Here is a 14,911-nt window from a genome sequence, read left to right as displayed (position 1 = left end):
GGACCTATTTAATTTTGTCTCACAGAACATTAACAAGGGCATATCACATTACAGAGTTTCTCTTTCTTTTAAAGGAGCAAACTACTCAGTAGGTTACTGGGGTTTTCCTTTAATGAAGTCACTTTCCCCTTTTGGGGCAAGAAGTGGGATAGTAGGAAAGAAGATGATGCCTTTTGTAAATCATCTTTTTCATATGACTTATTTTTTCATTAAAATTAACTGTTCTATTTGATATGACAGCTAGTCCCCAATTCCATAAAGTGGTTGCATTTGTTTGAATCTGCAGTATTTGAAGTTACAGTTATTTAACATATGGGTAATTGGCTCCAGGCTAGTGAAAATACATGGTCCAAATTTGAATAGTGTGACCTCTTCATGGAATTCATTATTCACACTAATTTAAGATGTAACTGTATTAAAGATCTCTAAGCTATTAAAAAAGGACTATTATTTGGAATAAGCAGAGAAGTTAGTGGACTTGCCCATCCTTGCCACATGGGCAGGGATGAGATCTGACCTTTCATTTGTCACCAGGCTTGACTTTGAACTTCTCCGTCATGACCCCATCCAGGAGTTGGGTAATTATTGTGGTCTCAAACCAAGATAGTCCTCCTGGAACCTAGAAAAGGTACTATTATTTCCCACCTGGCTGCACTCCTGGACTTCTGGAGAAAGATGAATCATGCCTCTAACAACTTCTCAGATCACATCAGCTCTAGAATTCACACCACCTTTAATATCATCTACCCCAGGACCTCTCCCAATCTCAGTTGAGAATGGAGGCTACACTCCTAGACTTCATCATGCCCCTGCACTGGGTACCACCTTAACCTTCTTTCTCCCCTTTTCTGCTTCATTTGGTTGTCTTTTCCCATTAGATTATAAGCTTCTTGAGGGCAGGGACTGTCTTTTGTTTCTCTTTGTATCCCCAGTGCCTGGTACATAGAGGGGAATGAGTGAGTGAGTGTATGTGTGTGTGCATGTAGAAATAAGCAGTTAAAGTGCTTTACTATATGCCAGGCACTGTGCTAAGTACTTTACAAATACTCCCATTTGATCCTCAGAACAACCCTGCAATGTTAAATGCAATTTCCATTTTATAAGCAAAGAAACTGAGTCTTGACCCTGAAGAGTATGAGGCCATATTTGAACTCAGGTTTTCTTGACTCCAGGCTCAGTGCTCTATCCACTGTTTATTGACCAACTGACCAACTTCTTCTGATGTCAAATTTAATATCCTTTCCCATGTACCATACTAGTCTTTTAGGTTGCCATGGCCAATTCATTGCCCTGTGGTTTAGGCAATGAGTGACATAGGGTAGCGAACCATCAAGATTGACTGGGATCAGGATGCTAAGTTTAAAAAAAAAAACATTCCATCTGGGGGCTGAATAATAGGTTGTGTATACAACTAATATTTCTTCATTCTATACTGAGGTTTTTTTTTTATGAAAACAGATTGAGGTATTGGAGCATTCCCTCATCTTTCCTGCTAGGTAGAACCACTTCATGTATTAATACTGTTTGTAATCATCAAAATGATTGCTCTGAGCAAGAAATCATGAAAAGAAACTGTGACAAAGCAGAAACACAAACCCTAAGAACACTTCTCCAATTAGAGTTTCTGTTTCTATATTATCTGTCAAATACAACCCTGATCATTCCAAAGGTCTCTAGGGCAGAAGAACCTGGTCCATGTGGCTTTGCTCACAATGCTAGCAAACATTCACACTTCATTGAACTAACTGTGTTTGCAGCATGTTAAATACCTTAGCTATGCTTGCGTTTTGCAGAGTACAGCATTGACAACTTTTGTGATTTATGTCTTTCAGGATTGTAGTTATGAGAGATGACATGGTACAGTGGACAGAGAGCTAGCCTTGGAGCCAGAAGGACCTGGGTTCCAACCTAACCTCGGATACTGATGGAAAGTGTGACCCTGGAGAAAGTCAAACCACCTCTCAGTGTTCTAAGCACCTTTCTGATGCTATAAGTTGCAGATAATGTGTCAACCTGCCTTGGCAAAGGGATGGTACTCACCTGCAAGTTCTCAGTACAGCCATGAGATCACTAGTCCAGTCCCAGGCCCTGTATTTAAGCTGCAGTTATCAGCTATCAGTAATTTTTCTTGCCTCAGTTTAGAGCATCTGTGTTATTGTCTTAAAGTATTTGTCATTTCTAATAGAATGTAAGGTCTTGAGGGCTTGGGCTATTTTTGTTTTGTCTTTGTATCTAGCACATTAGTATCAGACATCATCCTTCACTGACACCCTCCTCCCATGCATTATCAGGATGTAGATGTGAATTTGGCCTCACACAGATTCCTTTTCCGAGTTCAAACCTGGTCTCAGACATTTAATTAGCTGTGTGACCCTGGGCAAGTCACTTAACCCTATTTGCTTCAGTTTCCCCACCTGTAAAATGAGCTGGAGAAAGAAATGGCAAACCACTTGAGGATCTTTGCCAAGAAAACCCAAAATGGAGTCACTAAGAGTTGGACATCACTGAAATTCCGACTAAACAACAAGGAATAATTTTAAAAAACCCACCTTGGCTAGACCTGGTGGAGGCAGAAGGAGACAAGACTTTCAAGAGAAGACAAGAGACTGAGAATATTAAAGAGAACTGTTCTCTTTAATCCTCTCTTTAATAATGCAGCATCCTCATTTTCTATGGGACAATACACTTCCATGGTTCACTTAGGTTACTGCAGAAGACAACAGATGCCTCTGCAATTTAATACTGCTTGACTAAAAGATCAATGAATCCTAGATCAGACGACATCTAGTTCAACCCCTCCATTTTACAAGTGAGCAAATTGAGGCTGATGGGGATCAAGGGACCTCCCAAAGGTCACAATGTTCACATCAGAGGAATGTTCTCTGACTCCAGAGCCAATGCCCTTTCCACTTTGTCAAACTGCAGATGAAAACAAAGGAATAAATCGTTTCATTATGCCAAAAGTCATTTAACACAACATTAAGGTTCAAAGACCCTAAATTATTAAAGTGAGGAAGTTCAATAAGGTGGCAGTAGCTCTTCAACTGCATTATTAAAAGGAGATTTAAGAACTAATTTTTATAGAGCAAATCCAAGAAAATAATAATGGAGGCAGCAAGGAGACATGGGAGATTTACTCCTGTTCATTAGAGTAAGCCAGACCCAAGTTCAAACCCCGCCTCAGAAACGTCAGACCTGTGTGAGCAAGTTACTTGCCCTCTTGGCTTCAGTTTCCCATCTGCAAAATGGGGACAATAATAATATTATAATAATAAGGGGCACAATACCTTATGAGATCACATTGTCAAGTGTTTTGTAAAGTTGAAAGTGCTATACAAATGCCAGCTACTTATGTAAAAAAGAGCAAATTCCTTAATTTCTATTACATATAAAAATATTAACTTTTAAGCACAGCTGTATTTTTCTTAAGAAAAGCAAACCCATTCCCTCCCTCTCCCCCCTCAATCTAAAACCCAAATGTATATTCCATACTAATAGTAAGATGAGTAATATTGTTGGAAACAATGATTCCACTGTTCTTACTTCTTTACCCACAATCAAAGGTCCCTAGCCATGTATGACATGAGGAAATGTGAGATGAATTACATGTGTAAAAGACCCTCAATTGCTCCCTAGTGCCAGTGTCTTTAAGACCACACCCCACTAGCTTTCTCTTCATAGGAGCCAGGGATGCTGGGAAAGTACCTTGTGAGTAGCATTGGAAATGGTTTTGTGAAAAAGAGGTAGAGGAAAAGGAAAAAAAAACCTGGAGATTAAGATACCACACAACAGAAAGGCTTCAGGTGAACAGTCAGGAACTTCTTTCCAAGGGACTGTTTTCAAGTTTAGCTGAGGATTAAAGGTTTAATTTCTCTGGGACACACCGCTACCAGAATTCAAAAGAAGAGCAGATTAGGAAAGGAAAATAGAAAAAGAGACAGAAGAGAAGCAGGTGAAAAAAATCAGCATTACATTAGGGGAAAAATTTAACTAACAACAACAAAAAAGAGTTTCCTAGAAAATGAATTGGCTGCTGAAACTGATTTTTAAAAAGGCCTAAAACTAGACAATGTAAATCTGTGATTTCCCAAACCCGGTTTTGTGACACTCTGAGGCTGCCAAGGCATTTTAAAAGGATGGAATGAGAGTCTCAAAACAAAATTAGAATTATTGCTTAGTTCTGTTCTAAAAATAAACCATGCCATATAGGGCCCTAAGCAGGTAATAGTCAAAATGGTAAGTTATCAGGAGAGATCAAGAAATAGGGATTTGACTTCAACCTCCAAGAGAGCTGGAAATAAGCTCAAGAAATGGGTTGACCTCCCAACAGTATTTCTGCATCTAAGAGTCACCAATCCGGATCAGAAAGTGGAATGAAAATAAGAACCCTAGGGTCACCTGGACTCTTTGAGTACAAAGAATTGGCTGAAAAGCTCTTCTGTGGTTGTCTTGTCCTATCGCTAAACTCTTATACTGCTACAGATGTGGTCTTTCAGCATCTTCTTGACTGGCGAGAGGTGGGTTTAGTAGATCATTTGGGATAGAAAAGGCATTGAGATCTGGGTTTAAATTCTGGCTCCCAAGTTTGCTAGCTACGCAGCCTCAGGGAAAATCACTTGACCTCTTTCAGCCTTGATTTCTTCATTCTAGAAATGGGCATAAAAGAAGTAAACCTGCTTCATTACCCGCGTCTCACCAGGATGTGGTAAGGAAAAGCACTTTGTAAACCTTAAAGCCCTATAGAAACTGGAAGAGGAGTTATACTGGAAAATGCTTTCAGCTTTCCTGAAGAGGGAGGAACTGTTCTATAGAGAAATAGAGGAGGTCCCAAAAGTCTTGGTGCAGTTTAAAGCTTTCATTAAGCCAAGACTTTTGGAACACCATGTAGAAATAGTTTGGGATTATCAGCTCTAAAGCAACAGCAAGTACAACTTAATTACAACAGTCAGAGGTAATGAAATATGGAGGCCTCCAATTTAAGAAGAGTTGGGTTCAGGTCTCAACTCTGACATATAATGGCTTAATGACTGGGCAAGCAACTTAACTCTCTGTACTGTGGGACATTCTTTCCAAGACTTCCTTATCTCAGGCGTTTACATGCTAGGGAACATTTTATTTTATTTATTTTTCTGGGGGGGAGGTGGCAATAAGGGTTAAGTGACTTGCCCAGGGTCACACAGCTAGTAAATGTCAAGTGTCTGAGGCTGGATTTGAATCCTGGACGGGTGCTTCATCCACTGCGCCACCTAGCTGTCCCAAAGAACATTTTATTTAAGAAAGACCAAAGCTGGCAACCACTCATTTCATAAGCCTTGTATCATTTGCAAAACGGCTGTAGATCTGCATCAATAGAAGACATTTCCTCACCTGGAGTGCTGTATGTCATATTAAATCACTGGCTGGGACAAATATCTGCCACTTATATAGTTCTTTTAAGGTTTGCAAAGTGCTTTACAAAAAATTCCCATGCCTTGCCCTTTGTGCACTGTCAACCTCCCTCCAAAAAAAAGGGGGGGGGAGGATCTGTTTTTATAAATCACTTAAAGAGGCTTCTTAAGAAGGAAGGAAAGAAGGAAAGTCCCTCTTCCCACGGTGATTTCTGGCAAAGTTGCAGAAGGGAGAGTAACAGAGAAGGCATGTGGGTGGTAGAAGACAGCATGGTGGAGAGGGAGTGTAGCAGCAGCAGCTAGTTTGTTCATCCAAAAAGAGATGCCCATCTACCTGGTTTGTATGCCTCTACCTTTGCGGGGCAGGGGTGTGTGTGGGTTGGGGTGGGAATTAGCCCTGGCTTTCTGAACATTGGGAACGCTTCATCAGAAAGTACGCCCCTGAAGTCAGAAACTTTCTGCTAAAACGTTCTAGATTAGGTCATCGTAGACAAGCCTTGGTCTGAGGGAAGGAGCCAACCCACCAGTCCAGATTGGTGATCTCTACAGCTGCAGAAACATTGTTTTTTTCAATTCCTGAAAAAGAAGTCAGAAACAGTTTGTTAACAAACGAGTGGCACAACGCCTGATCCTCATTCAAAGAAGTGATCCCAGAAAAGCATCATTGATATCAGACCTTTGCGGTCTTTGAGGGTAGTGGGTCTTGTACCTCTCTTTACATCCCCAGTGTTTAACACAGCGCCCTGACCCACAGTAGGTGCTTTGGTAAATGCTTACTGATTGCCAGTGGCCAAATTATCGAAAGGTAAGTGTGTATCTAGAAACACACACATACACACACCCCTGCCCACCCCAACACGCATATTTCTTACCGTGGTGAATTAAATCCACTGTCCACGGTGATACTGCTGCTGTCCATGCTGTCCAGACGGGCAGAATGTGTTGCTCTCTGGCTGTTGCTGTTGTCAGTCTCCTTCGGGGCAAGTAGAGTGAGGTTCTTCTCGAACTTTCTCTGCAGGTCTCTTTCTTTTTCCCGCTCTAGCAGCCACTGCATGGTCCCCACGTCGTCCCGATTCTTCTCTTCCTCCGCGTTCTTGTGTGCGCCTTCCTCCGAGTCATCATCATCTGAGACGTTGTAGTAGTCAAAGGAAGTTTCCTGGTTCCCACCAGCTTCCTGCTGTCGTTGGGAAAGGGGCACCGCTTGGGAGACGGAGGCCGCCAGGGACTGCTCCAGGATCTCGCAGCGGCCTGGCAAGGCATCTGGAGATGACTGTGGGTGAGCTTTCAGGAGGGACACGGTCGGCTTGTGGTAATTGTTCATGGACAGGGCACTGTGCAGCGGTTTGAAGAGCGTGTCTTTGCTGAATATCTTATCCAGGCTGATCGACTCTGCGCCGTGGTGGGGGATCAGTCGTCCATTGGCCACAGGGTCCGCGACCGGGCCAGAAATCGCCGCCAAGCCTCCCCCTGGCCCTTTGGGCGACTCCTCTTTGTGGACCACAGCTTCTCTGATGGGGTGCTGGGGCTGCCTCTCAGAAGAAGAGAGTTTTTTCATCCCGTCAGTTAGGGTCAGAGTGTCAGGATCGTCTTTGTTCTTTCCCAAAGGCGATGGAGCAGTGAGGACCGTCTCGCTGGAGGTGTTGCATTGAAAATAGTCATCCATGGAAGCTTTGGTTGGACAAGCATTGAGTTCATTATAAGATGGCAGACTCTCTGGAGGTTTGCTCTGTTCCGAAAGGCTACAAGAATTGGGGGGGTCAATGCTGCCGCTGACGACTTCAGGTATACACACCTCTTTATAGTTTGTGGATGAAATGTGAGCCCTTTGGTGACTGACAGTCTGTGTCGGCCTTAAAGTACTGTCGTCAGTATAAGACTGGCTAAGCGTCGGGTCGTCTTGGCTACAAGCTTCAGCGATGTCCTCAGTTGTCCCTAAAGAAACAGCACCAAGAGGGCCTTTGGAATTATCCATGGACCTGGATCTCTCCTTGGCTTTATTGGACCTTTCATTCCGGGACCTTCGATCCTGGGTATGACTGTGACTTCTATGAACTTTCGAGTGAGAACTTCCCCGGGAAGGCTCAGGAAAAGGCATCTCAGTCCTCCTCTTGGCCAGTTCGCCAGACACATCCCATTCAGGCGTCATGGGAAAATGAGGCTCAATCATGTTAGGGTGACTGTGCGTGATGAAATGATCCCCTTTGTGTTCAACGATGAAGCAGCCTTCCCGCGGCGACCGGGTCAGAGGGTCGTTCAGGTCGTAGTCTCGGTCTGCCGTGATATCAAGATGAGAACCGTCGGAGGGGTCCCCTCCTTTGGAGCCCCGCGTCTTGCTGTGGGAGCGAGCTTTCCCGTGGGTCTTGCGATGGTTCCTGCTCTTCTTGCTCCTCCCGCTGTGGTGGGCGGATGACCCGGTTTTGCTCCTCTGAGCCTTTTCCTCATCGAGTTTCTTCATTAGGGCAGTGTGCCTCATGACGTTCTCTACGGTCAGATCTGGGTTAATGCGCCTGATAATCTCCATTTCTACCTCTCTGGGGATGGTAGTGGGTGTCTCCTCGTCTCTCAGAGGCCACTCCTCTGGGGGGAACTGTGCGGAAAAGTTAGTTAGTTGTTTTGTCTTGTCTTTCTTAAAACTTAGCCTAAACAACTTCAGCCCAAATTTTTTGGACTGTTTTTCACTGTCTTTAGGTTTTGAAAGCGTTTCTGTCTTATAAGAAAAATTTACAGTACTTTTACTTTTTTCAGTGGGTGGCAATTGGCATAGCGAAGGGGGGCAGTCCTTGGCAGCTTTCCTCTGCAGCGTAGATGCATGCATGCTGTGCATGTCCTCTCTACAACAATGGCAAGAGTCGCAGTGGTTTTTGGGTAATGTTCTGTCCCTGACACAGCCCGAGGTGGAGGGTGTGATGGTTCCTGGCTGTGGAGAGGTACACTGAGTCCTATCAGGGATCCTCTCATCCAAGTGATACCATTTACTATTAGATCTTATGAGGGAAGGAGTAATAAAATAAGTCTGTGGGGTCACAATAAAATAGCCATCCGGAGTGGGGTAGATTTTCCTCTCGCGAACCAGCATGCTCAGCGTGTGCCGGAGGATTTCTTGGCTAGGAGTTGGAACACCTGAAATCGAAGCAATACACAGATGAGAAATGACTCGCCGCCCTTGGCCCTTTCCGAATAGTCTTTTTTCTACTGCCATCCATCCATCCCTCCCTCCTCACAAGTGTGCTTTGCTAAAATAGAGGACATATGTTAAGGAGAAACCTCTACTTACCAACTGAAGAGGAACAGGCTGAAAAAATAGTTCAAAAGTGACTGCTAAGCATGCTAATAATAGTTTAAAATGCTATAGGTATCCATAACAACAATAATCACAAAATGCCAAATAAGAAACAGGTGACATTGTGATTATGATACCAATATTTACCTATCAGGAGGCAATTGGAGCATTTTTCCAGTGAAAGAAAACTTAATGGACTATTTGCACAATGTATTAGTGGTGAAAGTATGGTTCTAGGTTTTAAAGATATAATTTACACACACACACACACACACACCCCAAAATACAGAGTGTTTGATCTGAAGAAGGGCCTTAGGGACCATCTTGTTCCATACACTCTCATCACTACTGGATTCACTTTTCCCAATTCTTGGTCCCCTGTTCTTTCTTTTTCTTTTTTTTTTTGGCACCCTGTTCTTTCTGGCTATACCATATTGCTTCTATCATTATCACCATCTTTAAGAATTTGGTAAGGGGACAGCTAGGTGGTCCAGTGGATAAAGCAGTGGCCCTGGATTTAGGGGGACCCGAGTTCAAACCCAGGCTCAGACACTTGACACTTACTAGCTGTGTGACCCTGGGCAAGTCACTTAACCCCAACTGCCACACACACAGACACACAGACACACACACACACACACACAGACACACACACACATGAATTTGGTAAGAAAACCTAGGGAAGTAGTATCAAACTTGAATAGAAGGGGCAGTTAGGTGGCATAGTGGATAAAGCACTGGCCCTGGATTCAGAAGGACCTGAGTTCAAATGCAGCCTCAAACTCTTGACACTTACTAGCTGTGTGACCCTGGGCAAGTCACTTAACCTTCACTGCCCTGCAAAAAAAAAAAATCCTGATGGAAGGCTCTGACCATATCATTTCCTTGCTCAAAGACCTTCAATGGTGCCTCATTTTTTTCTATCCATCTTTCCTGTCTTATTTCTTTTTAAAATCTGTTTCATATATTCTGTAGTCTAGGCCAGTAAGATTACTTGTAATTTTCTGAATACTACCTGGCTTTCTAATCTCTGCATCTTTATTCATTTTGTAGCCTGCATCTAGGATGTCCTCTCCCCAAAACATTCTTGACCTGTTAAACCCTTTGCACATTTCTTCTCCCCTAGAATTGATCTTATTATTTTTTCTGATTTTCGTCTTCTCCTCATGCTTCCCTCCCCCTGCTAAACAATAAGATAAAGAAAAGTGAAACCCTTATAAACAAATACACACAGTCACGTAAAAATTCCTATTGACCATGTACAAAAATCTGTCTCATTTCCCATTTTAAATCTGTCACCTCTCTGGCAAGAGGTAAGGAGTGTGCTTTATCATTTGTCTTGTGGAATTGAGGTTTGTCACTACATTAAACACAGAATTCAAGTCTTTCAAAACAACTTTTCTTCATAATGTTGCTGTCATTGTATAAACCATCCATCTAATACTGTTCACTTTACTCTTCATCAGTCCATAGATGCTTTCCCAATTTCCTCTGAAACTCTACATTTTGTCATTTTTAAGGGTTAATAATAATATTCCATTACAGTCATATACCAAAGTTTGTTTAGCCATTCCCTAAGAAGTGAGTATCCCCTTAAGTCTCTAGGGGGTTTTGCTACTATAAAAAGAGTTGCCAGAAATATTCTTGTGCATAAGAATCCTTCTTTTCTTCTGTTTATCTCTTTGGGAGTATATGTCTAGTAGTGGTATTGCTGGGTCAAAGTTATATAGTCTGGTGGCTTTGTGAGGGGGAGGTGGCGCGAGTCTAATTCCAAATGGCTGAACCAATACAGAACAGCAGCAACAGTTCCTGACACAGTCTAAGTAAAAACATGTTGTTTCAGCTCAAAACAAGAGATAATCTATTGAAACAGAGGGGGTGTAACACAGAACATGTACACAACAAAGCCAATCTCTGGGATGTAAGCAATTTAAGGAGTTCATTGCTTTGGCTCTCCATCCCCAGTACCTAGCCCAGAGCTTGGGAAACAGTAGGAACTGAAGACGTTACTTTTTAAATTGAACTAAATCCCAATTTGATTATAAGATGACAGATTCTTCTCTATTTTCACATTTTATCTAGTTGGATATCTTGGGATTTCAATGTAACTGTCTTTCACTATCATTTCTGTGAAAAATAGATAGGGGACAGTAAGGAAAAGGACTTTTCAAATGTGTACAATGGTAAAAGTATAACTAGTAGATTCATAAAATAGTTACCAAATTTTATTGCAAATTAATATTCAGTAAGGGAAGATTTCTAAAATACGGGCTTAACAAATCCAAAGGCCGGTGCCTGTCTTTAAAAGAGCAGAATGTTAAGTTCATCAGTAAACTGAGGAGTAAAAAGTTCTCATACAGATAATTGGCATCTAATATCATTATTTCTGGATCTTTAAGTGTATAAATCAAATGATTAATATGATTAACCTCCTCCTGCTTTCTTTGAGAAAAGAAGTGGCAAACATGGAACACAGTGAGCACCAAATAAAACAACCCAAAATGAAATAAGATATATTTTGACAGCAAAAGACGTCTTTTCTGACATAGCTCTTATTCCCGAATTAACTTTCTGTGCACAGGCAGACCATCAAATGACGATCAAACCTAAAGTCAGAATTTGGGTTTTGTTGTTTTTTTTAAAGCAAAGCAAATAATGTTATGTTATACAATTGAAATAACTCAATCCAGAACCATTTAAACAAATGATTAACAAAAAAAATTGGGAACCTGGACTACGGAAATCATATTGATATTGATTGTAATGGTTTTATACATTAGTTTCACCAATGTAAACTAATTAACAAAACGAGGATACCAAAAGATCCTAGAAAATACCTTAGTCAACAAACATCTAACTTGTGTGCCAGATGGAGTGAGATGACTGCCAAAGGCAACACCGAGATAGTATATAAACTCGTTTCTAAAATCTGACAAAGAAGGATGATGGATAATGATGAGTAGGTAGGTTCATCTCATAAAGCAGAAATTGTAGAGGGTAAAACTAGTTCAAGAAATCTTGGCAAGATATCCAACTAAGCAAAGTCATCCCAAGGGCATTTAAGGATGAAAATAGAAGGAGGTCAACAAACAGAAGACAAATGGACAAGATTTGCAAAAATCATTATCACAGCCTGTTTTCTCCATCAAGGAAAGCAGAACCAGAACACTTAAGACTAACAAGCACAATCCCAGATGTACTCATACGGGAAGTAGAAATGATACTAAAGAGAACAAAAATGGGAAATACAGATGAATTACATACATAGTCTTACACACACACACAAACATATATATGTATATTTGTATACACATATAAAGATGTGTTTATATCTAAATGTATGGGTCTATAAAGCTATAGACCCATATAGACATATATAAATAATATATGTGCACACACCCTTCTGTATATCTGGGAAGCCATCTACAAAGAAATGATAATAATTAAAACTCGAGCTAATGAAGTCGACAAGAGAGTTGTTGAAAGGGAAGAGGGCTTGGAACAGAGTCTTATCTTCTCCCCAGTCAATCTATTCAACCGGATTTCTGCTATTCCCCAATATGAACTTTCTGCTCCAGTCAAAACAGTATTGTCACTGTCACCCAAGAAGCCCTGCCTTTGTTAATGGTTTTTCCCTTACACTCCTCACCACTTCCAGAGAGTTAACAGAGATAACTGTTTTGCACACGTTAGTTCAATCAAGTTAATTAACATATGTAAGGTACTTTCTGAACTTTAAAGCACCATAAAATAAATAAATAGAAAGATAGAGAGACAAACAAATAAATAAACAAAAAACCCCAAAGTGTCATAAACATGCTAGTTATAGGTATATTATTAGTTTTATCTCAATCAGACCATAACCTATTTAAGGGATGACATTTTATATTTCTTTTGGACCTCCTGCAATACTCAGTACAATTCTAGGTACTCAATGAACATCTGTCCAACCAGTATTTGAATGTGGTGTCGGAGAAGGTGGCCAAAGCTCACTGAGTTCTGACACAAGGTATTCTTTCATTTGGAGAAATCCATTTAATTACCACTGATAATTTATAAAGTCTGCCAAACACTGTGTAAATGCTTCTTTAATGAATGTTTAAGTCATACAGTGATTAATTAATTAATTAATTAATTAATGGGGTGGTATCACAGGCTTAATTAACACATGCATGATAAAAATCTTACTGAACAGAAAAGACATTCAAATCATGTAACTTCTCTAAGTCTTTGGACTACCCTAAAGATTACCCCCATTTTAATTTCACATTTTTTGGCCTTTTAACATACTTTTAGAATATGATTAGCCAAAATAATGAAATTTGATGAAATTCTCTTCTGTAGTCAGGTAATAGAAGATGTGAGAATATTCTCTATGGTGTTCTTTCAGAGTCTCCCCTTATTGAACAATGTAAAAGGTTATATATAAATCTAATATTGACCTATAATTGCTATAATTCTAAAGTAGGGTATATAGGAAGAGTTAACTAGTTTTTTCCCTAGCTGTAGATATATCTGTATATATTATCATAAGCTGAACCATGGAACTTGAGTTATTTTCTGAATTAGCAACTAGTAGCCATGCTAATTTTTCTCCATGCATATTTTTTCTTAAATAGCACATTTCCCTGCCTCTGAAGGAATTCAAAACATTTCAGAAGCATTACGTACACCATAGGTACTACCTTCCTCCACTGAAGTCCTACTCCAATGCTTCACTGCAATGTGAACAAGACCTTAGGTTCACGAAAGCCAAACCAGGGTGCAAGGTCTGGCATGCCGATCTCACACAAAGCTAGAAAAACCTTAAGTATGGGCTCAAAAAGAGACTATATTTGGTAGGGCAGCTAGGTGGTGCAGTGGATAAAGCACCGGCCCTGGATTCAGGAGGACCTGAGTTCAAATGTAACCTCAGACACTTGACACTTACTAGCTGTGTGACCCTGGGTAAGTCACTTAGCCCTCATTGCCCCACCAAAAAAAAAAAAAAGAGAGAGAGAGACAGACAGACAGACAGACTACATTTGGGACCAGCCTAGTTAAATTGGGAAAGAATTATATGACCAAGAAGTTTGGACACAAAGAAGGGCATTATAGTGGCCACTGCAATCTATGGCATGGGGGAAAAAAGGCCAAAACGCCCCTCGGTCTTGTGCAGTCTCCAGTGTGAGGGCAGTAGAATGATGGAAAAGGAAAAGTGGATCTAAAAATTATACAGTTCACAGACTGTTTACAAACATTAACTTAAGTGTTGGCATTCTCTATGGATGGGTTTTCTCCATCGTCAACAAGTTGATACACTACTGGAGGGACTAAACCACATCAACACTGACATTCTTGCTGTAAATTAAACCAGAAGGCATGAAGAAGTTAGAGCTAAATGGAAAGACAGCTCTCAGACTCTCCTTGGAGAGGCCAATGAATGAGTTGGCAGGGGGCTGGTTTCATCCTGTGCCCAAAGGCAAAAATAAACATAATTTCATGAAATACTTAGTCATCTCACCTTACAGTACTACTCACAAAAAGCGTAAGCAAACAGACCACCATGAAGATAATTGCGGCTTATGTGCCAACATCCACTGAAGAAGATGAAGTATAAAAAGACCTATTAAGAACTTGACAAGGGGCGGCTAGGTGGCGCAGTGGATAAAGCACTGGCCCTGGATTCTGGAGTACCTGAGTTCAAATCCAGCCTCAGACACTTGACACTTACTAGCTGTGTGACCCTGGGCAAGTCACTTAACCCCCATTGCCCTGCAAAAAAAAACAAAACAAAAAAAAAGAACTTGACAAAAACCTCTGAACTCTGCCAACGTATACCCTTGGGACTCAGTGACATCCATGTGAAAGTGGTCTCTGGGGAAGATGGCAAAACCTATGTTGAAAAATTAAGGATGAGAACAAGAAATAAAAGGCTACTTGAGGACCATAATTAGGAGCCTTTCACCTGGGAATCAGGACTACTTCAGAGAAAGAGCTAGAAGACAATAAACCAGATGAACATTGAGCGATACATAAAATAAAACTGACAATATGTTAAAGTTAAGAAAAAAATGTTATAGGTGTAAGCAGTCAGAATGAACTGTTTTCCATCAGATTATCAGCTAGTTAGGAGCAAAGGTCAAAGTTAAGATCAAATTAAAAGAGAAAAGACCACATATCATGCAATGCAATTATAGCTCCAACCCAATCTATTGATCCTTAAAAATGGAAAATAGACAAAAGTAAAGACATCAACACCAAT

The 14,911-nt window shown here is 40.9% G+C and overlaps 1 protein-coding gene across 6 annotated transcripts in view; it reads right to left on the bottom strand.

Annotated features, from left to right (window-relative positions):
• STOX2 (storkhead box 2) overlaps positions 1 to 14,911 on the bottom strand; it is a 337,214-nt gene that overhangs the window by 14,498 nt on the left and 307,805 nt on the right. For 5 of the 6 annotated variants that reach the window (XM_043970549.1, XM_043970550.1, XM_043970547.1 and 2 more), the window contains one exon: positions 6,260 to 8,507. In XM_043970549.1, coding sequence (XP_043826484.1) covers positions 6,260 to 8,507 — 2,248 coding nt within the window. Of the gene's footprint in view, positions 1 to 6,255; positions 8,508 to 14,911 lie in introns of those variants that run through there. The other variant, XM_043970551.1, reaches the window with a different exon arrangement.

The sequence above is a fragment of the Dromiciops gliroides genome, chromosome 6 (assembly GCF_019393635.1).
Source record: "Dromiciops gliroides isolate mDroGli1 chromosome 6, mDroGli1.pri, whole genome shotgun sequence".
Lineage (NCBI taxonomy): Eukaryota > Metazoa > Chordata > Mammalia > Microbiotheria > Microbiotheriidae > Dromiciops > Dromiciops gliroides.
Note: the sequence above shows the minus strand (reverse complement) of the source record. Positions and strands in the feature narration are given on the sequence as shown.